The 25,935-nt window shown below is 46.1% G+C and overlaps 1 protein-coding gene across 1 annotated transcript in view; it reads left to right on the plus strand.

The window, feature by feature from the left end:
- Positions 1 to 25,935, plus strand: part of LOC115131984 (protein bassoon-like) — a 236,843-nt gene that overhangs the window by 144,483 nt on the left and 66,425 nt on the right. Inside the window, 1 exon segment of the mRNA XM_065020637.1 lies at positions 1,976 to 3,253. Coding sequence (XP_064876709.1) covers positions 1,976 to 3,253 — 1,278 coding nt within the window.

Below are 25,935 nucleotides of genomic sequence, written 5' to 3' on the forward strand. Positions count from 1 at the left end.
CTCCAAAATGTATGTCCAGGAGCCTGGGAGAGAACGGTTGTTGATTGTGGAGGTCAATTTCAAATCGCCTAGTAATTTAAAAATATTTTCATTATTAATTGGGTGACATTAACTTTAGCTATACAGAATATCTCAGCACCGTGCATTTTCATCTCCTCCTCTCTCTCCTTTGTCGCTTTCTCGAGCGCGCAGAGGGGCTGTCAACAGCTTAGTGAAATATGTTTTGTTGCAAAAACATGTTACTATGATGTTGCCCCAACTGATTTCACTTGGTTTCCCAAATGAACCACTGGGTGGCTGCAGGAACAGGGTTGGAGAGCCAATGACATACAGAGTTTCGGTGGACAATCACCTGGCGCCGCAGCGAGAGGAGGCTCCTCAAAGAGTGGTTGATGCATGGAGTGAAATAAGTGTTTTTATATATTCTTTGATATTTTTTACTTATTCTCAGATGCACATGCTCAGCAATAAAACCGAGGCAGCCTACCAGGCATCAATGAAAAACGCACTGGCAGGAAAGAGCATGGCATCCATTCGCTATCTGAGTGCATACAGATAACATGTATTTTCCCCCCTGCCCTATTTCCTGCCCATTTGATGAATGGGCCGTTCTAAATCGAAACCAATTTTACATATTAGTTAAGACAAGATAGAATTGAGAATAGTCTGATGGGTGAAAACATGATCACTTGATGAGAAAACTGCTGTGCAGCCTGAGGCAAGGCTTTCTTTGCTACTTTCTCAAATTATCAAAAGCCGATAGTCGCTTCATGTTTTTGATTCCTAAGACATTGTAAGGTTTGTATTATTCACAACTAACAAAATGTCCTGACCCCGACAGCCTTAGGGCGTGACCCTGGACAACACCCTGTCGTTCTCTGCAAACATCAACAGCAGTGACTCGCTCCTGCAGGTTCATGTGCTACAACATTCGTAGAGTACGATCCTACCTCACACAGGATGCGGAGCATCTCCTAATCCAGGCACTTGTCATCTCCCTTCTGGAATTCTGCAACTCGCTGTTGGCTGGGCTCCCCCCTGCAACCTATCCAGAATGCTGTGGCCCGCCTGATTTTCAACCTTCCCGAGTTCTTCCATCTCACCCCGCTCCTCCGCACACTCCACTGGCTTCTAGTCAAAGCTCGCATCCACTTCAAGACCATGGTACTTGCCTATGGGGAACTGCCTCTCCCTACCTTCAGGCTATGCTCAAACCCTACACCCCCCAACAGGAGCACTCCGTTCTGCCACCTCTGGTCTCTTGGCCTTCCCACCCCTACGGGAGGGTAGCTCCCACTCAGCCCAGTCCTGAACTAACACTCACACTTGACTCCCCCCTTTCTAGCTCTGACTTTGCTGATAGCTACTTCATTGTGGAAAAGGGTACTTACTATGCCTTTGATATGTGGTTGTCCCACCTAACTATCTTAAGATGAATGCAATAACTGTAAGTCGCTCTGGATAAGAGTGTTTGCTAAAGGACTCAAATGTAAAAAATAATAATAATAATAATAAAACAGGTAAACATAATGACGGGGCAGTGGAGGCTGGTTTAGCTCACTTGGAGAGCCGCTTCTCTCCAGCTGGAGGTGGAGTGGGAAAGCAGGCTTGGACACAGGGGAGGACATCCCTGGATCTGTAAGAGGAGGAGGAGGAGGAGCTGTGAGCTCATTATCTCTAGATTATGAAGTGAATCTACTGCCAGGCTGCGGTTATTTACTCAGCAATCAGTCTGTTCTGCGGTCCATTTGTGGTTAAATTGCTACTGGATATTACTCATTTGTAAATTTACATTCTTCAATCCCATAAGTCAAAACTTGGACAAATAGATACATTAGAAGGTTCCAATTACAGTAGCATTGACCAAATGTTTCAAATACTTGATATGTTTAAAAAGATCACAGAGGAGTACATGAATGAATATACTGAATATTGTGCTGTTAACATGTTTTTTTCTCTTGTTTGCGTTTCCCAGGTCCAGGAGTGGCTCTGTCTCAACTGCCAGATGCAGAGGGCGTTGGGCATTGATATGACCACCGCACGATCCAAGAGCCAGCCGCAGATCCACTCTCCATCCCACCAAGCCAAACCCATTGTCCAGCCATCACCTGTTCATCCAGCCCAGCTAAAATCCCATCCCCAGCCCCCACTTCAGTCTTTACCCCACTCCCAGCCCCAGGCCCAACCCTATGGTCAAACTCAGCCCCAGGCCCAGCCCTACGGTCAATCCCAGCCACAGTCCTTTGGCCAAACTCAGCCCCAGCCCTATGGTCAATCCCAGCCTCAGCAACAGCCCTACAGCCAAACTCAGCCCCAACCCTATGGTCAATCCCAGCCCTATGGGCAGTCCCAGCAACAGCTCTATGGTCAATCCCAGCCCCAACAACAGCCCTACGGCAAAAGCCAGCCCCAGCAACAGCCCTTTGGCCAAACCCAGCCTCAAGACAACCCCCAGGCTCAGCATCAGCCACAGCCCTCCCCTGGCCTACAGAGACACCCTGTCGCCGGCTCAGCCTCCCTGCCCGGGTCTTCGACAAGCTCTCCCCAGCACATCCCATATGGCCAGAGAGGGCCTGGAGGTCCCGGCCAGCCTCGGATACCCCACCCTGGGGCAGTCCCCCTGGTGGGCATGGCCAAGGCTCCCTCCCAGCCAGACCTGGGCAGAGGAATACCGATGCACCAGGGCGGCCGCCAGGCTGCCAGCGCTGGCTCCTCCCCCGCACATCGACCCTCCGCCCCCCAGGGGCAGCCCCCCCAGGACGGCCTGACCAAACTGTTTGGCTTTGGGGCGTCGCTCCTCAACCAAGCGGCCAGCACCCTGGCATCTGTGGACCCCCTCTCAGGGCCACCGTCCTCCCAGCCCTCCCCTGCCAGGGGTGGACCTGCCAATAAACAAGAAGGACCTCCTGGTGCCAAACCTTTCCAGACAGGTGGCCCGCATGCACCCCAAGTGGGTGGCCTCCATGCACCAACTCAGAAAGGGCCCCAACAGCAGCAGTCGCCTGCGCATCAACACAAGGGGCCACAGCAGCATCAAGGGTCTCCCCTCAAACAGCAGCAGCAGCAGCCGGCGGCCAGACAGGAGCCTGCTCCCAAGCCTGTCGAGCCTGAGAAGCCCAAAGTCAACTGCCCCCTGTGTAAGACGGAGCTCAACATCGGCAGCACAGCTGAGCCGCCCAACTACACCTCCTGCACCCAGTGCCACGCCCAAGTGTGCAACCTGTGCGGATTCAACCCAGCGCCTCACCTGGAGGTAAGCAAGACTTTCCCTTCTTCCACATGCTCTACCTCCTCTCTCACCCTTTCTGTCTGTTTCTACCCCCCATCTCTCTCTCTCTCTCCCTGCCTCTCAGTCACGTTTCTCTCTTCTCCCAACTATCAAATGTGTATTGTGTCCCTTTCAGGGAATGTGGCTTGTATCTCATCTCAAACTCGACATCATAGCATCCCCACATAGTGGTGCGATCTCGCGGTAATATCCTCCTCCCTTTCTCTTCTCTCTTTCTCTCGCAGTCTCACTCTGTCTGTCTCTCTCTCTCTTTCTCGCTCACTCACTCACTCTCTCTCTCTCTCTCCTTCTCTCCCCCTCTTATTGCCCTTGATCCTTCGCTGAGCGGTGTGCTCCTGTTTGTCATTACTTTGTGAATAATGCGGCTCGACCAAACTTATTTACAGCAATCACACCTTGACAGTGTCGCGGCACGTCAAGCTTTATATCTCTACCATGTTTGCCCGCTGCAACAATTCATTTCTTCTCTTATTTTGCCGTTCCAATTGATAGAGGCAGTTTTTCAATTTTGACGAGTGGTTCTTCAAGGATACCTGGTTAAAGGGGTGCGTGGGAAACACAAAACGTAGTTTTTTCCTCCCATTCATTGGTATTCAAAAGAGTTGTTCCAATCACTGATAATGAAGCCCTTCTTCCCTCTCAGACCTCTTTTCTGTAGATAAGCACACAGAACTTGGAAACACCGCATGTGCATACTAATGATTTGATGGTGGAGTGAGCGATGAAAGGAGCTGGACAGACATAGCTGTTGAGAGGCTTAGTAAAACCCCAACTTTTTTTTAGTTAACCTTTAGTTAAGGACAAATTATTATTTACAAACCTATCCCGGACAACGCTGGGCCAATTGTGCGCTGCCCTATGGGACTCCCAATCACGGCCGGTTGTGATACAGCCTGGAATCGAACCAGGGTCTGTAGTGACGCCTTAGACGGCTGCGTCACTTGGGAGCCCCCTAACATCAGGGATGTTCAGTCTCAAGGACTGTTGTGTGTGTACTGTACTTGCCTGGTCTTCTCTTTTCGTTGGACAGGGGGGGGGGGGGGGAACACGGCCTGTGAAACAGTAGCTATACTCTATGGGCCAGTTTCTCGAACACAGATTTAAGCCTAGTCCTGGTCTAAAATACATTTTTTGAATGGAGATCCTTGATTGCGCTTTCTTTTTCGTCTAGGGTTAATATGTGTCCTGGAACCTGCTGTTATCTCTCATACAACTTATTTATTTGGTAGGCTATACAGTGGTGAAATACGTTAGTGAATCGTCCGTAAACGGATGTCAGGTGTTAACCAAATTGATGAGGGTAAGAAACGGGATTATTTGATATTCTCTCCCTCTCTGCAGAAAGCCAGGTCAGACGTCCTCCTAAATGGGGGTTGAGGAGTCTGGGGGAAAAGGTTGAGTAAATCACCATTGTGCATATCTGCAGGTTGCCAATTAACGGATGGGAGATGTGTTTCTCTATAGCCTCTATGATTCAGGGAGGTTCAGGCTTTCGTCTGTGTGTGTGTGACCAGAATTTAGAGTGCTGCCGTTGTGGCGTACCAATCACGGGGTGTTTTTAATCCTCCACACTGACTCACAGCCTGGCATAAGGCACGTCAGAGAAATCATAAAGCAGCATTTAGATCCCCGGGTTTGAATTCAGACAAACCTACTGGGCGTGTCTTGGTTGATGGGTAGCTTTGTGAAATATGGGGGTCGGGGAAGGCTTGTAAGATGTTATTAGCTGTCTCTATTCTCAAGTTGCTCTCTGAAACCTGATCCTATTTACCTCGTCTAGGCCTTTGTGATTTCATACAGCGACATCACATTGTTCATCACAATTTCATCCCAAGTGTTTCCCGTGAAATAACTTCATAGTTTGAGTACACAATAGGATTTGAACTCGGAATATATACTGAACAAAAGTGTTTGTCCCATGTTTCATGAGCTGAAATAAAAGATCCCAGAAATGATCAATTCGCACAAAAAGCACATTTGTTTACATTTCTTTTAGTGAGCATTTCTCCTTTGCCAAGATAATCCATCCACGTAACAGGTGTGGCATATCAATAAGTTGATTAAACAGCATGCTCATTACACAGGTGCACCTTGTGCTTGGGACAATAAAAGACCACTCTAAAAAGTACAGTTTTGTCAAACAACACAATGCCACAGATGTCTCAAGTTTTGAGGGAGCGTGCAATTGGCATGCTGACTACAGGAATGTCCACCAGAGCTGTTGCCAAATAATTGAATGTTAATTTCTCGACCTTAAGCCGCCTCCAATGTCGTTTTAAAGAATTTGGCAGTACGTCCAACCGGCTTCACAACCGCAGACCACGTGTGACCACGCCAGCCCAGGACCTCCACATCCGGCTTCTTCTCCTGCGGGATCGTCTGAGACCAGCCTCCCGGACAGTTGATGAAACTGTGGGTTTGCAGTTCAGCGTCATAACTGACTTCAGTGGGAAAATGCTCACCTTCAATGGCCACTGGCATGCTGGAGAAGTGTGCTATTCATGGATGAATCCTGCTTTCAACTGTATTGGGAAATGGCAGACAGCGTGTATGGTGTCGTGTGGACGAGTGGTTTACTGATGTCAACGTTATGAACAGAGGGCCCCATGGTGGCAGTGGGGTTATGGTATGGGCAGGCACGAGCTACGGACAATGAACATAATTGCATTCTATCCACCGCTATCACCTCATGTTTCAGCATAATAATGCACGGTCCCATGCCGCAAGCAATTCCTGGAAGCTGAAATTGTCCCAGTTCTTCCATGGCCTGCATACTCACCAGAAATGTCACACATTGAGCATGTTTGGGATGCTCTGGATCGACGTGTATGACAGTCACACCAGATACCGGCTGGTTTTCTTACCCACAGCACCAAACCTTTTTTTAAAGGTATATGTGACTAACAGATCCATAGATTACGTCCTAATTAATTTATTTCAATTGACTGATTTCGTTATATGAACTGTAACTCAGTCAAATCTTTGAAATTGTTGCATGTTGCGCTTATATTTTATTCCGTGTAGATTTTTAAAAACATTTGAGTCATTTAGCAGAAGCTCTTATCCAGAGCAACTTAAAGTAGTGAGTGCATCCATTTTTCATACTTTTCATACTGGTTCCCCATGGGAATCGAACCCACCAACTGAGCCACACGGGACCCATCTAACAGTAAGTTTTGCAGATCATATATTAAGCATTGTGCTCCCCAAAGGTCTATGTGACATGTTGTATAGTACAATGGGTCAATGCCAGAGCCAGCCAGACCTAAAGACAATGGCAGGGCTAGAAATAGACCCCAGAGTACAGCCTGAGTGACTGATTGGGGACCAAGATGCGTTGGATCAAGTGATTTACACTGAGAGGAATCCCAGCCCATCCATACTGTTAGAGCCACACAGACAGAAAGGGGCTGCGGAAGTTTGCTGAATATCGGCTCTTTAAATAAAGGAGGCCAGGAAGCTTTTAAGTGTAGTGGGCCACTGCAGGAGCATCGGTAGGCTGGCTTTCAGAACCTTGGCATGTTGTGGCATGTTGTGGCATGTCCTGGCGTGTCGTGGCCTGTGTGACCTGTGACTCCTCCGCTGGAAAAGGATGGAGAGACAGGCTGAGTAGGAGACTCTGAAAGGTGCATGCTATAGCTGGGTCACGTGGTCAGTCCAGAGGGAGAGCTGCTTTAGAGGGAGAGATACAGACCAAGAGGGAGAGGGGGTAGTGGAACAGATGAGAAGTGAAAAGATGGAGAGAGAGAGAGGTAGGATCTTAATTTGAGCCAGTTTGTTACAGCAGGAAAATAATCATGCAGCAACAGGAATCTTGATTTATTACGTGAATTGTAATTAATGGAATTTTTTTGTAGGGGTTGATACATTCTTTGTAAGGGGAAACTAACTTCAGAAGCCCTTTTAAACGTCAAATACACTACAAGTTGAACATTTCCTGTTCTCCTGCAACAGGGTGATCAAATTAAGATCCTGCATCTGTCTGTATGACGTCTAAAACAGTGTCTCAGCAGAAAGAAAGAATGAAAGGGGGGGGGGGGAACAAAACATGGCAACTTTTCTGAGCTGGGTTGGATTAGTCTACCTCGAGTGCCTGATGGGCAGTTTGCAACGGCGTGACTACTCAGGCATGCTCAATTAAGCCCAGATGAAGTATTTGAAAGGATTTCAAATTGTATTTGAACCCAGGTCTGGAGGGTAGTCAGTGTACAGTACACCGTGCTCCTCTACATATTTAATCGTTCACTATTTATAAAGCACAAACCCCCGGTGAATTATTAATCAGCACTCTTCTTCTCTCTTCGCTCCATCTGTTCGCTGTTCACAAAAAAATGGTTGTCACGAAACAAAAGGTGGACGTGCATTTTATCAACTATACCAACGTGCACTTTATCAACTCTACCAACGTGCAATTTATCAACTCTACCGACGTGCACTTTATCAACCAACGGACCAAGTCTTGGCATCCTCCTCTATTTCATTCAGAACCCCCCCCCCTTCCAGGCTTGTGGAAATCATTAGCTTATCCACTTGGGACATGTCTCTTATGTTGTGGAACTTTTCATCCTTTTCCCTTTTCCTCACTAACACCTTCTCCTTTTCCTCCGGTATCCCTTTTTCTCTCTTATGAGAATGAAGAAAGAAACAACTCTCTTCTCTTCCTCCTCTGTCTGCGCCCATGACTTGAGAGCAATCTTCATTGTACATTCATTCAGAATGGTATTGTGGGAGGGGACCTTTTTCTCGGGCGCACAGTGCCCCTTTTTGGAGGCAGTGGCTCAGTGGAGCCGTGGCTGATCCAGCAGCCAGCCGTCTCCCATGCAGCCTGTAATGAAACATGAAAGGACATGAAAGAGAATAAGACAGAGGACAGGGAGGATGGGACAGTGACGGAAACAAAGCCAGCACTGGGCATCCAGAGGACCGGGATGATGACACACTGTGAATCACACACACACACACACACACACACACACACACACACACACACACACACACACACACACACACACACACAAACACACACAAACACACACACACACACACACACACACACACACACACACACACACACACACACACACACACACACACACACACACAAACACACACACACACACACACACACAAACACACACACACACACACGCACGCACATGCACGTGTACGCATGCACATCCAGGGATGAACGAAAGCAGGTATGCATACAGGCGTAGACTGATACACACACACACAAACACCCACACTCCGACTGGCTCATCGGGCCTTGTTGCACACTTCCCTCTCTTTATCAAATGTATCTGAGTCGCTCCCAAAGCGACCTTCACTTTATGTTGAGCTGAGAAAACTTCACACCTACACTGTCTTTTTCATCAACTCTCAAGCTATGATAAACCTTTTGGTGGAGCACAGAGATGTGGAATGCATAACAATGTTGTGTCATTTTTTCATGGGAGGTATTGTATTTTTACATTCTCATTTTAGATCATTTTTTGTTCCGATAATTGTCATTTCTTTGAAATTTTTGTGCGAGGAATAGACTGTGTTCGTGGTACTGGTAACAAATACATACCAACTACTGTCAGAGTGGCCAGAGAATACTAATATAGATTCAAAAACAACTACTTAAATATCAGTCGTTGGTGGACTCCAGTCTCTCGCTCCGGGAACCAGAACAGTAGGTGAGTCAGGGCAATCATGACACACTGTGAATCACACAAACCTGGAAAGGTTAGTAGCACAATGTGTCCTAAATGGCGCCCTATTCCAAAATGTTTAATCGACTCTGCAGCCCAGGAGGAGGGCGCTGCAGGTGGGGGGGAATTATGGGACGCAAAGAAAAACTGAATGAATTCATCATCCAGGAAGTGTCTTGTCTGTCACAAAGGACTTCACAGCTGCCGTCACAAGTGTACCAACAATTACTCTGTCTCTCACTCTACTGTCTGTATGTGTGTGTGTGTGTGTGTGTGTGTGTGTGTGTGTGTGTGTGTGTGTGTGTGTGTGTGTGTGTGTGTCTGTGTGTGTGTGTGTGTGTGTGTGTGTGTGTGTGTGTGTGTGTGTGTGTGTGTGTGTGTGTGTGTGTGTGTGTGTGTGCCTGCGGGTATGAAGGCAGTGGGGACAAGGGGTCAGGGTATACCACAGAGAGGATGAGGATTGGTAAAGGTAATTGGTTAGCTTGTTATCTGTATGTGGGTTAGCAGGGCTAGCAGTAGAGTGTATGCTACACTCCTCTTTCATAAAGTTGATCAGCTTCACTGACATCTTCCTTAATGACCTTCCACCCGGGCTGCATCTCAAATGGCACCCTGTTCCCTATGTAGTGTACGACTAGGACACATTAGGACAGGGATACTCACATAGAGACACTGTACGTGCATGTCTATTCCTACTACTAGGATTGCTACTAGAACAATTGACCAGAGATTGCTTCTCAATTGGTTAATCCCAAGTCTGAATCAGTCCCTGATTGGTGGGTAAAATAATGAAAATCGTCTGTGCTTCAGACTTTAGAGGAAAGTGGGGGGATGTGGGGGGGGGGATCTCTCTCTCTCTCTCTGGTTCTCTCTTACAGATTAGAGTTGTCCTCCTCATAGCTTTTGCTGGTGAGAACTCAGTGATTCACCATGTCCAGATGCTCCTCACTGCTCTGTCAATGCAGTCTTCAATCTGTCCCTCCGATCTGTATGTGTTCTCTGCTTGCTGGGCTGCAGGTGGGAGATGTATGACTCACATGGCCAGTGACTAACCAACACCGTGCGTGCACACACACACACACACACACGCACGCACGCACGCACACACACACACACACACACGCACGCACGCACACACACACACACACACACACGCACGCACGCACGCACACACACACACACGCACGCACGCACGCACGCACGCACACACACACACACACACACACACGCACACACACACACACGCACGCACGCACGCACGCACGCACGCACACACACACACACACACACACACACACGTGTGAGTGTGTGCGTATGACATGGAGTATGGATTTGTGATGTGTGTGTGTGTGCACGTGTATGTGTGTGTTCTGCTAGTTTTAGTCTGTGCCCCCACGTGCTAGTTCACCTCTCCAAATTGGAGGAATTAGTATCCTGTTGTATCGACTGATCAACAGCTACAGTGCCTTTGGAAAGTATTCAAAATTGATTTAATTGTCAACGATGTACACAAAATACTCTGTATGTCAAGGTGGGAGAATAAAATCAAAACATTTTTTAAGAATGAATGTAAAATTAAAAACATATATCTTAAATATGTATTCTATATACAGTACATGTATGTTAGGAACACCTTCGGCAGCAATTACAGCTGTGAGTCTTTTTTGGTCTCTAAGTCTCTAAGTCTAAGAGCTTTGCAGATCTGGATTTTACAATATTTACGCATCATCATTTTTTTTATTCTTCAAGCTCTGTCAAATTGGTTGTTGATCATTGCTAGAAGGCCAGTTTCATGTCTTGCCATACATTTTTATGCCAATTTAAGTCAAAACTGTAACTAGGCCACTCAGGAACATTCAATGTCGTCTTGGTAAGCAAATTTGGCCTTGTGTTTTAAGTTATTGTCCATCTGAAAGGTGAATTTGTCTTCCAATGTCTGGTGGAAAGCAGACTGAACCAGGTTTTCCTCTAGGATTTTGCCGGTGCTTAGCCTAGCTCCATTCCGTTTCCTTTTATCTTAAAAACCTCCCTAGTTCTAGCCGATGACAAACATAGCCATAACATGATGCAGCCACCACCATGCTTTAAATAGGTAGAGTGGTTCTAAGTTATGTGTTGTGTTGGATTTTCCCCAAACATAATGCTTTGTATTCAGGACAAAAAGTACATACTGTATCTACGCCCTGTTTTTTACATTTGTTTTATTTGATTTATTTAGTGCCTTGTTGCAAACAGGATGTTTAGGAATATTTGTATTCTGTACAGGCTTCCTTCTTTTCACTCTGTTATTTAGGTTAGTATCTTGGAGTAACTACAATGTTGTTGATCTGTCCTCAGTTTCACAGCCATTAAACTCTGTAACGGTTGAAAGATTACTATTGGCCTCATGTTGAAATCCCTGAGCAGTTTCCTTCCTCTCCGGCAACTGATTTAGGAAGGAAGCCTTTATCTTTGTAGTGACTGGGTGTATTGATGCACAATCTAAAGACTAATGAATAACTTCACCATGCTCAAAATGATATTCAATGTTATTTCTTTATCCATCCACCAATCGGTGCCCTTTTTTGCGAGATGTTGGAAAACCTCCCTGGTCTTTGTGTTTGAAAATGTGCTTGACTGAGGCACCCTACAGATAATTGTATGTGTGTGGTGCAAAGATGGGTTAGTCATACAAAAATCATGTGAAACGTTATTATTGCACACAGAGTGAGTCCATGCAACTTATTATGTGACTTGTTAAGGACATTTATACTCCTGAACTTATTTAGGCTTGCCATAACTCAAGACATTTCAGCTTTTCATTTGAATTTTTAAATTTTTTAAAAGTCAAAACACAACATTCTACTTTGACTTAGATTAGTGACGCAAAATCTCAATTTAATCAATATTAAATTCAGGCTGTAACACAACAAAATGTGGAAAAAGTCAAGGGAGTTGAATGCTTTCTGAAGGCGCTGTTATAATGTGTTAGCACCCTACACCCTACACACACACACGCACACGCGCACGCGCACGCACACACACACACACACACACACACACACACACACACACACACACACACACACACACACACACACATGAACACACATCCCAACACTGGAGAGAAGGAAGGAGAGATGGATTATATGTCGGTAGTTTTGTAGGTTAGACATCAGAATTTGCCCTAAACCCATGTGTCAGTGTCAGATATTTCTTATTCCCCTGATGGTTAAGGTTGGGCTTGGGGGTAAGGGTAATCTGATCCTAAATCTGTGGCTGAGGGTAACATCTATCTCAAGTATTTTAGAAACGCCGACAGTCTCTGTAGTGTATTCAATCCTTCATGAGGAGGGAGCAGTGCGCGGCAAGTAGCATCAGCGTGGCGTTCCATATTAGACTAATTTACAGCCACACCTCCTACGTCCACACTGCAAACCTCATCAATCACAATGTTCTCCTAGCCTTATCCATGAATACCTTAACACTGCCACAGATCAAGATAAATCATGTCGAGATCTAACGATCCTGTGTGTGTGTGTGTGTGTGTATGTGTGTGTGTGTGTGTGTGTGTGTGTGTGGTGTGTGTGTGTGTGTGTGTGTGTGTGTGTGTGTGTGTGTGTGTGTGTGTGTGTGTGTGTGTGTGTGTGTGTGCGTGCGTGTGTCTGTGTGTGTGCGTGTGTGTGTGTGTGTGTGTCTGTGCGTGTGTGTGTGTGTGTGTGTTTGTTTGCCTATGTTCGTGTGTGAGTGGTGATATTCATTCATCTGTGATGCTGGTGAATACCAGTCTGGTTTAGACCAATTCATGCAGTCCACAAGACCCGCTCCATGCGCGTCTAGCCCTCTGAATGAGTTACTCAGAAATAACCTGAAAATGCTTGTGTGAACCTTGAAAATGGCGTGTGTGTGTGTGTGTAGGTGCAGAAAAGTGATCTGTGTCTTTGTATGTAATAATTATCACTATGGATAACTAATCCATCCCACGTGTTAGTGTGTGTGCGTGTGTGTGTGTGTGTGCGCATGCATATTTGCTTGCTTGCTAATCTATTTGTGTTTGTTTTTTAAAACGTGTGTAATCCTGCTCTCCGGCACATGTGTGTGATGAAAGCACTGACAGAAACCCCTGTCCCATTTATACTTCCCCGTCACAGAGAGGCTGGAAATAGACTAGCCGGAAGTATAGAACAGCTGTCACCGTCATGGCTGGGCTTTCACATGGAAGGAAGACTGACTGAGAGTAGAGCTTAAGTCCACAGGGAAAGAAAGAGGGTGAAAGAGCGAGAGGGGGACAGAGAAGGAGAGGGGGAGTGAGAGAGAGAGAGAGAGAGAGAGAGAGAGAGAGAGACCCTCTCTCTCTGCCTCTCTCTTTCTCTCACACATGACTGTGCAGAAGGAGATAATTGGGTGTCATTTATGATATGCAATAAAAACGTTTGGGAGAGTACAAGAAGAAAAATAAAGCGGCAGCGTTAGCCTCATGAATATCGATGATCTGCTAATCTTTTTTTCAGCACTTCCGATTGATGATTGATGTGGATGCATTGTCAAACGCCTAAAATGGGTTGTGGATTTTGCAACAGTACACTGCAGAAATCATGTGAATTCATGTTGAAATTCATGTTGAATTCCAAATAAAAAAAGTCCCGCGCCAGAAAGCCCCGTCTGATTGCTCTTCGCCTTCACTCTCTCAGCAGAGCTGACTTGAAGTGTCAGGTTTCAGACCCCACTTTTGCATAGGGAGGGAAGTGTCATATTTTCTGCGTCCTATCCAGACAAAAGAATCGATTTGTTCTTTCTCGGAACGATGGAGGCCCAGGCAAATAATAGATTATCTCTTCTTCTGAGCGAGTGAGCCCAGCTTGGGAGAAGGCAAACGAACGTTTGGGTATGTCTATTTACGCAGAAATCTACATTTTTCCCTGTCGCTCAACTTTTCAATGGAGTCCCCATCTCAGTTCCATCAATAATACAACATGCTACCCTCCTCCTCTTCTTCCTCCTCCTCCTCTTCTTCCTCCTCCTCCTCCTCCTCCTCCTCCTCTTCCTCCTCCTCCTCCTCCTCCTCTTCCTCCTCTTCCTCCTCCCTCCTCCTCCCCCTCCCCTCCTCCTCCTCCTCCTCCTCATCCTCCTCCTCCTCTTCCTCCTCTTCCTCCTCCTCCTCTTCCTCCTCCTCCTCCTCATCCTCCTCCTCCTCCTCCTCTTCCTCCTCCCCCTCCTCCTCCTCCTCATGCTCCTCATCCTTTCCCCTCATACAGAACCAACTGCCCACGCCCTCAATGCCCAAGCGCCTTGCCTTGCCCTGCCCGGCACAGCCCAGCTCCTAAGTTATTCAACCAACGTAACTCCAGCAATGTCATTTTTAGATGCCATGTAATATTTACAGTGGTAGGAGGAAATTGCAAGACAGACAAGTTTGCTGTGTTGCACCGGCTGTGCAGCCAATGAGTCATCATTCATTACGCAGCTCTAAACACACCCCAAGTTCTCAACTCCTCGCTCTTAACTTTGTGTCTTGCAATATTGATGGTGGTTTCCGTGCGTCACAGCTAACATCTCTCTGTGGCTACGTAGAGAATACTGTAGCGCATTGCTCCGTAAAACCAGGAATGAGATAATCCATGTCACCTCACATTGCCTCTCTCCTCGCTCCATCTGCGCCCTCCTCCCTCCTGCCTCCTCCCTAGACCTGCGAGGGAGAGAGAGAGAGGGGGGAGACAATAGTGCATTGATTTTGACCACAGCCCTATGCGGATGTGGATGAGGAATGGCTGTCCTGTCTGCCACGCCTGCCACTGAGGTCCATGACACTTCCATACTCTATTTATATACAGTTGTAGTCGGAAGTTTACATACACTTAGGTCGGAGTCATTAAAATTTCTTGTTAAGAAACTGTAGTTTTGGCAAGTTTTTCCACCAATTGTTTACAGGCAGATTATTTCACTTATAATTCACTGTATCACAATTCCAGTGGGTCAGAAGTTTACATACACTAAGTTGACTGTGCATTTAAACAGCTTGGAAAATTCCAATGCTTTAGAAGCTTCTGATAGGCTAATTGACATAATTTGAGTCAATTGGAGGTGTACCTGCGGATGTATTTCAAGGCCTACCTTCAAACTCAGTGCCTCTTTGCTTGACATCATGGGAAAATCAAAAGAAATCAGCCAAGACCTCAGAAAAAAATTGTAGACCTCCATAAGTGGTTCATCCTTGAGAGCAATTTCCAAATGCCTGAAGGTACCACGTTCATCTGTACAAACAATAGTATAAATACCATGAAGGCCACACAGTCATCATACCGCTCAGGAAGGAGACACGTTCTGTCTCCTAGAGATGAACGTACTTTAGTGCGAAAAGTGCAAATCAATCCCAGAACAACAGCAAAGGACCATGTGAAGATGCTGGAGGAAACAGGTACAAAAGTATCTATATCCACAGTAAAACGAGTCCTATATCGACATAACCTGAAAGGCCGCTCAGCAAGTAAGAAGCCACTGCTCCAAAACCGCCATTATAAAGCCAGACTACAGTTTGCAACAGCACATGGGGACAAAGATCATACTTTTTGGAGAAATGTCTGATGAAACAAAAATAGAACTATTTGGCCATAATGACCATCGTTATGTTTGGAGGAAAAGTGGGATGCTTGGAAGCCGAATAAAGCACGGGGGTGGCGGCATCATGTTGTGGGGGTGCTTTGCTGCAGGAGGGACTGGTGCACTTCACAAAATAGATGGCATCATGAGGGGGGAAAATTACGTGGATATACTGAAGCAACATCTCAAGACGTCAGTCAGGAAGTTAAAGCTTGGTCGCAAATGGGTCTTCCAAATGGACAATGACCCCAAGCATACTTCCAGAGTTGTGGCAAAATGGCTTAAGGACAACAAAGTCAAGGTATTGGAGTGGCCATCACAAAGCCCTGATCTCAATCTTATATAAAATGTGTGGGCAGAACTGAAAAAGCGTGTGCGAGCAAGGAGGCCTACAAACCTGACTCAGTTACACCAGCTCTGTCAGGAGGAATGGGCCAAAATTCACCCAACTTATTGTGGGAAGCTTGTGGAAGGTTACATGACATGTTTGACCCAAGTTAAACAATTTACAGGCAATCCTACCAAATACTAATTGAGTGTATGTAAACTTCTGACCCACTGGGAATGTGATGAAAGAAATAAAAGCTGAAATAAATCATTCTCTCTACTATTATTCTGACATTTCACATTCTTAAAATAAAGTGGTGATCCTAACTGACCTAAAACAAGGAATTTCTACTCAGATTAAATGTCAGGAATTGTGAAAAACTGAGTTTAAATGTATTTGGCTAAGGTGTTTGTAAACTTCCGACTTCAACTGTATCTCTTATCTTAATGGCTTCCCTACGTGTAAGGTGCCATCTATGCAGGGGCCAGTTGGTGTGCCACAGAATGATAAGGAAGTAGGGATAGAATTTGATGCATCAAAGGAGAACTCTAAAGAGTGGGGCTGTTGCAAAATGGGTTGTTTCGTCCCTGCTCAGGTGTGTGTGGAATTTCGGTCTGAAGGAACTAATGTCTTCTCTCCAGCAAAACGTTTTGCTCCTGGTGCCAAGTGCCCACCCGGAGTGGATGTACATGCCTGCGTGTGTGTGTGTGTGTACGCGTGCGGGTATGCCGACCCCATTTAGACAGTGGTTGTTGTTGTCTTGAGAAGTGCTATACAGCCAGGCCGTAATGGAGGGTTTAGAGAGAGTGGCCCCCCTGGGAACCATGAAGAGAGAGAGCCTCCCTACTTCAGAGATGGGGGGGGTGAAAGACATTTCACAGTCGGACTGTATATTCTCAGACAACAAAGCATGTGCAGGCGATAGAGACCTTCTCAATGAAAGAATCTGTATGTAATTATATGGCGTAGGCTTCCAGACTGGGTTGGGAATTGAAACACGTTGTCAGTAGAGTACAGCCTGTAGCAGGTTATCTATCTTTGGCAGGACAGGTATAACATCTCTGTGTCCCACAGAGAGCTCTTAGCGAATCAAGATGGAGCAATGCGGCGCGAACCACGTGATTGGATGAGGCAGGTGATTTCCCTGGCACATTCCACCTCTGCCCGTGAAACCCTGGATCTAAATAGGTCAGTCAGCAAGGCAGGTGACCCAAGGGCCTCGCTGGGGTGGAGAGCGCAGGAGCCGCTGAGCAACTGGTGCGAGCGGAGCCGGATTAGTTGGAGCCGGGTAATGCTGTGCTACAACAAGACTGAGCCGTAATAGAGTTGCGGTTGCCTACCCCACTCTCTCAGTCTCTCTCTCTCTCTGTGGGATTGTGTTTGTGTTCGTATCACGGGCAAACACATTGATCTACCGCCACACTGTTAGCCCCCCACCCCCACCCACGCTTTCTGAGTGACTCACGAGCTGTTCCCGTGTTGGAATAGAAGGGCCTCACTCTTGTATTTTCATCGGACACATGTGAAGAGGACATGATCCATCGAGGACCCCTCCAATTCGCTCTGACTCATCACCGTACTGTCAGAGCGCCCAATGACTCAGAACGGCCTCGTCTTCTGTTACTCCCCTCTATCACACCCCTCTTTCTGCACTCTTTCCTTCGACGCCTACCTCCCTCCCTTACTGCCTCTCTTATCCTCCTTGCTCCCTCGCTTGTGTCTGTCTCTCAACAAGAGAGGGAGGTGTGTGCTGTTGGGTTTCTGTCACGGACAGACAGAGCATTGATTCACACCTTTTACTCACTCTTGTATTCCCCTGGATGGGAACCGAGTTCTCTTCTTCCCTCTCCTGTGCTTTCCGTTATTATACGCTCTAGCGTCTTGGACCCCAGTCACCTTGGACTTTGGTGGGAGAAACACCTCCAGTGAAAAATGTGTTTGACTTGTGCTTGTAGATGTGTTCATAGTCATTCACACAGGCAGGTCAGATAAATCATTCAATGCAAATGTTTGTCTTTCACTCATTCAATACAGTGTCTGCACAGATTGTTTCGTCTTGGTCACTTAAAGGAGAAGTTATTTGGGATGCCAGGCTAGATCAGGTGATTTATCGCACGGCGCCCTCTCGGACGAGCTGTTAACCTCTCTCTGTTGGCTTTCCTGTGATTGGCTGGTAGAGAGCCGGGGAACTGTGGGATATGTTTTATTTTATTCTTTATTCTCTTTATTTTACTTTATTTAACCAGGTAGGCAAGTTGAGAACAAGTTCTCATTTACAATTGCGACCTGGCCAAGATAAAGCAAAGCAGTTCGATACATACAACGACACAGAGTTACACATGGAGTAAAACAAACATACAGTCAATAATACAGTAGGAACAAGTCTATATACGATGTGAGCAAATGAGGTGAGATAAGGGAAGTAAAGGCAAAAAAGGCCATTGTGGCAAAGTAAATACAAAATAGCAAGTAAAACACTGGAATGGTAGATTTGCAGTGGAAGAATGTGCAAAGTAGAAATAAAAATAATGGGGTGCAACGGAGCAAAATAAATAAATAAAATAAATAAATACAGTAGGGAAAGAGGTAGTTGTTTGGGCTAAATTATAGGTGGGCTATGTACAGGTGCAGTAATCTGTGAGCTGCTCTGACAGTTGGTGCTTAAAGCTAGTGAGGGAGATAAGTGTTTCCAGTTTCAGAGATTTTTGTAGTTCGTTCCAGTCATTGGCAGCAGAGAACTGGAAGGAGAGGTGGCCAAAGAAAGAATTGGTTTTGGGGGTGACCAGAGAGATATATCTGCTGGAGCGCGTGCTACAGGTGGGTGATGCTATGGTGACCAGCGAGCTGAGATAAGGGGGGACTTTACCTAGCAGGTTCTTGTAGATGACATGGAGCCAGTGGGTTTGGCGACGAGTATGAAGCGAGGGCCAGCCAACGAGAGCGTACAGGTCGCAATGGTGGGTAGTATATGGGGCTTTGGTGACAAAACGGATTGCACTGTGATAGACTGCATCCAATTTGTTGAGTAGGGTATTGGAGGCTATTTTGTAAATGACATCGCCGAAGTCGAGGATTGGTAGGATGGTCAATTTTACAAGGGTATGTTTGGCAGCATGAGTGAAGGATGCTTTGTTGCGAAATAGGAAGCCAATTCTAGATTTAACTTTGGATTGGAGATGTTTGATGTGAGTCTGGAAGGAGAGTTTACAGTCTAACCAGACACCTAGGTATTTGTAGTTGTCCACGTATTCTAAGTCAGAGCCGTCCAGAGTAGTGATGTTGGACAGGCGGGCAGGTGCAGGCAGCGATCGGTTGAAGCATGCATTTAGTTTTACTTGTATTTAAGAGCAATTGGAGGCCACGGAAGGAGAGTTGTATGGCATCGAAGCTTGCCTGGAGGGTTGTTAACACAGTGTCCATATGTATGTATATGTGTCAGTGAGTAGGCTGTCTCTCTGATGGATAAATGGTTATCCATATTCCTTTACAATCCCACCTCCATACAGCTTCATGTACAGCCTTGGCGGGAAGGGGGGGGGGGGGCAGTTGATTTTAACTCCAAGCTATATCTCCGCAGGGCTACTCTATGTGTTGCTGCAGAGGGGTGGACATCCAACGACACTCGGGCTTTTCATACAGCACAGGTCTATGATGGAATGGCCGGTAGCCACCTATCTGTCAATCATCTGTCAGGTCCTGTATCCCGAGATGTCTCTCTCACGCGCTGTCAGCCTCGGCGCCTCCTCGCTTCTCCCTGTCACTACGCTGTACATGCAACATCACCCCGTGGTTTACTCCACAGTTTGTTTCCTCGGCATTATGAAAGAATGGTTGGAGAGTAGAGTACCTGCGTCTGAAATGGACACCTATTTTCTATAAAATACACTACTTTTAAGTAGTGCCCTATGGGCCCTGGTCAAAAGTAGTGCCCTATTTAGACCAGGGAGCAGGGTGCCATTTCGGACTCCTTCTCCCCACTGACTCACTCCACATAAAACATCCCATGAGTGTGTGATTGTTTGTGCATTTTGCTGTCAGCGTGAGGAAAATAAATGGCCTGTGTCGTTGTCACTTTGTTTGGCTAGAACACGAGGAGGTTGTGAGCTGGACACGAGCATCAGTGATTCAATGAACCCTGGAGTGTGAGCTTATTCGTTTTGTTGAGGCGGAGACACGCGGAAGTGCTGTACGGCGGAACACTCCTCTAGCCTGGTGCTCCGTGACAACATAGACAGGAGGCCTGATCATGTACAGGGCTTAATCAGTGGAGTGCTCATGTTTCCTCCACTACACTAGTGCGTGTCTGTGTGTGTGTGTATTTCTGCGTGTCTGTGTGTTTCTGTGTGTGTGTGCCGGCACATGAGCGTACATGCCTCCTTATCCTGCTCTACAGAGTGACTTAGCTACTTAGTGATCACTGATGGCAATACTATTATTTACATATCCCCACGTACTGTTTGTCCACAGCAGGCATACTGACCTTTTCTGCAGAATGTTGAACAGATGCTCAAAAGAGAGGGAGAAACTGAGAGAGAGAGAGAGAGAGAGAGAGAGAGAGAGAGAGAGAGAGAGAGAGAGTCAGTCAAATGATCATTTCCATTTGGCATGAAGATCTCCTCTACAAACATATTGAAACTGGTGTTTGGGGTAAGACATATGCTACTATGTGAGGGAGCAGGGAGACAGACTCAAGGGTTGGAGAGGGAGAGAGAGCAGTAAGATTTCCATTCAGAGTGCCCTATACTTATCTCCCCTCAATTTATTTCTGAATGGATGAATCCCAATGTGGGCTGCACCACTGTGTTTACGTTTTGCAGGGGTGTGTTGTGTTGTGTGGATGCTGTTGGGTCTGCCCCTGAGACCAGGGCTTGCCTTTCTGCTCCGTTACATTTCAACCCCTCTGGGTGTTCCAGGTCTTTATCACTTCCCTCTCTCTGTCTTCATCATTTTATTAGCCAACTTGTTTGTGCTGGACAACGGTACGGAACTACTCTCCCACAGATTATCCCGACTGACTCTATGCCCATCCACACTGCTAGTAAATTGATTTCAATGTATTCCTCCATTACGTTGCTGTTCATTGATTACTAATAACATTAGTATATTACCATAAATATTTAGATATTCTTGCTACCAGTCACTTTTTAGCCCTGTTTACATGTATATCCTACTAACAGTCACTTTTTAGCCCTGTTTACATGTATATCCTGCTACCAGTCACTTTTTAGCCCTGTTTACATGTATATCCTACTACCAGTCACTTTTTAGCCCTGTTTGAATGTATATCCTACTAACAGTCACTTTTTAGCCCTGTTTACATGTATATCCTACTACCAGTCACTTTTTAGCCCTGTTTACATGTATATCCTACTACCAGTCACTTTTTAGCCCTGTTTACATGTATATCCTACTACCAGTCACTTTTTAGCCCTGTTTACATGTATATCCTACTACCAGTCACTTTTTAGCCCTGTTTACATGTATATCCTGCTACCAGTCACTTTTTAGCCCTGTTTACATGTATATCCTACTACCAGTCACTTTTTAGCCCTGTTTACATGTATATCCTACTACCAGTCACTTTTTAGCCCTGTTTACATGTATATCCTGCTACCAGTCACTTTTTAGCCCTGTTTACATGTATATCCTGCTACCAGTCACTTTTTAGCCCTGTTTACATGTATATCCTGCTACCAGTCACTTTTTAGCCCTGTTTACATGTATATCCTACTACCAGTCACTTTTTAGCCCTGTTTACATGTATATCCTACTACCAGTCACTTTTTAGCCCTGTTTACATGTATATCCTACTACCAGTCACTTTTTAGCCCTGTTTACATGTATATCCTACTACCAGTCACTTTTTAGCCCTGTTTACATGTATATCCTGCTACCAGTCACTTGTTATGTATTAACCAGCCAGGTCACCCGTGATACAAGTCAGTATTCGACGTCCATCCATGTCTGAGGACGTCGGGAGATGACATGAAAACTGGCCACTAGAGGCAGCAGTGAGCTCCATAACCTGTTTCTGTTTTGCCCGGGCACTGTGGGCGTAAAGCATCTGCCTCTGATTCCAAAGGTTTCTAGTTCAAATCCAGCCCTAGAGAGTATTTGTTTAGACAATATATCTATATTGTTACTATATTGTTACTATTATCACCGCATTCATTGTTGGACAGAGCTCTCAACGTAAGAATGTCACTGTATTGTTTTAGACTTGCATCCTGTGTGTCCGTTGACATTTTTTTCTGTGTGGAGCTTCCCTTCCGCCCAGAACGAGGGTGAGACGGAGCGAGAGAGCGAGTGATGAGAGAGATTTCCCTTTCTCCACAGCAACACACGCAATGAAAATCCTAGGACATGCCACAGTTTGAATTAAAAAAGCATAGCTTATCCCTCTTTGTCAAACAGGATCGGGAGAGCATTGTGTCGTGGAGAGACGAGAGACGAGAGACGAGCTGACGTCAGGACGTTTTTGCTTTTGTCTCTTTCTCTTCCGGAGAGAAAAGCGGGACAGAAGGGATTGCTAATTGAAAATGGATGCTTTGGTCTGTTTCGCGCCCTGTGTTGTTGTTCAATCCGCTGTGTTTCTCCAAGGAGCAGTTCAGTGTTTTGTGTGAGTGATTGTGGTTTATAAAAATGATTTGTCTGTAAAGACCTGTGTGGCCTGGTGGCGATCTGCCTCACCCCTATCTCACTGTGGAGAGATGAACAGATTTAAACAATAATGACCCTCATAAACATAGGGGGTGAGGAAAAAGAGGGGATGGATGAGAGGAGGATAATAAGGTGGAGGCAGAAGGACGTACCAGGAAGGATGCTGGGGTACAGGGATTTACCAAAAAGGAAAGAGAGGGTACGATCACACAAGAGAATTGAGAGAGAGAGAGAGAGACAGAGAGAGAGAGAGAGAGACAGAGAGAGAGAGAGAGAGAGAGAGAGAGAGAGAGAGAGAGAGATGGCCATCTCTCAGAGAGAGAGAGGTGGTAGAATGAGGATGTAGAGGGAGGAGTGAAGCGAGAGTTGTCGACGACGCGAGGGGGCCGTGTTCTGCGCTAGTGTGTGTGTGTGTGTGTGTGTGTGTGTGTGTGTGTGTGTGTGTGTGTGTGTGTGTGTGTGTGTGTGTGTGTGTGTGTGTGTGTGAAGGGAAGAGCCACAGCGCGGATGGGGAGAACTAGAAAAATCCAGCTGCAGCCAGTACAGTGCTTTATATTCAAGTGCTGCCTTACTGTAGATGACAGGGTAGAGACCCCAGTCAGCCATTCATCCAGTCAGTCACTCAGCTGTTTTTCCTACCAGTGACATCATCTTTTACAATCTTGTGTATTGGTCAGTCAGTCAGGCCCCTAACAGTGTCAGTAGTCATTCAAGCTGCCAGGTGACCTGTGATCAGCTACAGGCCTGTTACGGCTGTGGATGAGAGAGGGGAGGGCGGGCACATAATGTACATGTTGGAGTGGGCATCAGAGAGCGAAGGAGTGGGTTCTACCTAGAGCGCAGAGGGAGTTCACACAACATTTAAAACATCAGTCATCTCAATTATAATGTAACCATAACGTACACTGACACTTTCCTTCATCCACTGCCATTTCCACCCAGAGAAATGAGTGGCTTCGAAGCTAGAACTAACTCTGTCAGAGGGGGATGGATACTGCATTTTCTCCAACTTTATTCCGTTGATTTGGTCGGCGCCTTGAGAAACGTCCTTTGTTTGATCAGGGGGGCTGTTAAAAGAAAGACTGTGATGATTGATGGATTTTTTTCTTCAGTTTCCATTCAAATGTTGACATTTTACAAACATTAGTGGCATGTGTAGCGCCAACACATCACTTAAACTGTCTTGTATGTTGTCATAACATTCTATTAGCCTTGTGGATGAATTTCACGATGGAGAGAGAGAGAGAGGGAGAGGGGGAGAGAGGATGGAGAGAGGAGGGAGAGAGAGGGAGGAGAGAGAGAGAGAGAGAGAGAGAGGGAGGGAGAGAGGAGGGAGAGAGAGAGAGAGGGAGAGAGAGAGAGAGAGAGATGGGGAGGGAGGGAGAGAGAGAGAGAGAATTGAAAAGGCATTTGAAAGAGAGAGAGAGAGAGAACAAGAAAGGTTACGTATGATAGGATAAATATGAGAAGGATGCAGAAGAATAGAGAAAGAGAAGAAGAAAAAGGAGAGAAGGAGAGGTTTTTAGCATGTGTGTGTTGGTCCCTGGGGAGAACAGAAATCACCAGTGTGAACACAGAGGAGATTAGAGTGGTAGAACTGTGCAGGCATTCTGAGAGGATACCCCAGCTCTTTCTCTTTAAGATAAATCTTCGACAGGGAGGGGGCTTGGCAGGCAGAACCCAACAGACACACCCACGCGCGCATGCATGCACACACACACACACACACGTGCAGGCACACACACACAAAAACGCACACACATACACACACAACAAATAACTAACCTAACACTCCAACTCAACGTTGTCCTTGGGTGTACCAAACACTCTCTCAACCCTGGCCTCGGTGTGACACACACACACTCTTTGTCATGCCACTTACTGTGCGCACTCATTCAGAAACACAATCAACTCTCAGCAATGACGATCATGTGAAATGATGAGCACTGATGTTCATAGGATCCCAGTCCTGCGGTGTGGCTTCGTGTGCCAGGGTATAAATTAAATCAAATCAAATGTTATGTGTCACATGCGCCGAATACAACAGTAGACCTTAAAGGGAAATGCTTACCTACAAGCCCTTAACCAACAATGCAGTTTTTTGAAAAATAAGTATTACGAAAATATTTACTCAAATAAACTGAAGTTACATTATTATTTTTTTAAATAAATAAACATAAGAAAATAGAAAAATAACTAATTAAAGAGCAGCAATAAAACGAGGCTATGTACAGACCGGTACCATGGGCTTGTGTATTAATCACTGTAGCAGGGATTACTACAGGACTACACTGCACCTGCCTAGAAGGCCCCTGAAACTGATTTTGCTCAGTGAGACTGCTATTCAACGTCCAACCCCGACATTTGGTCACACTTTATTTGGATAGTCCGTATGCTCTACAGATGGTCGTACTAACAACAAACCATCTGCCTCAGAAAACCAGGGTAGTCCTGTTTGGCAACCAGCAAAATTTGAGACACACGAAAGTATCACAATAACAGGCAGTCAAAACACGCAGGAACAAGTAAAGTGCCTAGGGATGAAGTTGGAACCACACCTACACTGGACTGAACACTCCAGCCGGGTCACAGGGAAACTGCTGTCTGGGCTTGGCGCTCTTACAAGGGCAAGGGCCTTCGTCTCCAAGGACATCCTCCTGACAATCTACCACACCACGATAACTTCACCTGGACTACTGGACCACAGTGTGGCTTCCCACCCTACATCAATAAGACATGGCCTCCCAAGGCAGTCTGCAGTTCTATGGAGCATTGCTCTGGAGCAAGCTGGACTTACCCACATGACAGCTGGCTCGCATGTTCCCCTTTAAAAGAGCCGGACACATATCTAGATAGCTGTAAGTTGAGCGTTGTTTCGTGTGTACGCTGATGACTGTGCTGTATGTGCTTCTGTGTATGCTGTGCTTTTATCTCTTTTCATTGATTCTATGGCCTCACATTGATTCTATGGCCTCACATTGATTCTATGGCCTCACATTGATTCTATGGCCTCACATTGATTCTATGGTCTCTTATTGATGCTATGGCCTCATATTGATTCTATGGCCTCATATTGATTCTATGGCCTCACATTGATTCTATGTCCTCACAGCCCAGTGCAGTTCCAAAAGAGTTCTTCGGCTGTCCCCATAGGAGAACCATTTTTGGTTCCAGAGTATTGGAGAATCTGCCTTAATGAGATTAAAGCCCCCAGATAAAAGGCAGCTTAAAGTTGTTGCTCACGTCCCCTTGTAGTCCTCCCCGAGGTGCTCCCCGAGGTGCTACCCGAAGTGTGTGTGTGTGTGTGTACAGTGTCTTGAAAAAGTATTCATCCCCCTTGGTGTTTTTCCTATTTTGTTGCTTTACAACCTGTAATTTAAATTGAT

Source organism: Oncorhynchus nerka, linkage group LG7 (genome assembly GCF_034236695.1).
Source record: "Oncorhynchus nerka isolate Pitt River linkage group LG7, Oner_Uvic_2.0, whole genome shotgun sequence".
Lineage (NCBI taxonomy): Eukaryota > Metazoa > Chordata > Actinopteri > Salmoniformes > Salmonidae > Oncorhynchus > Oncorhynchus nerka.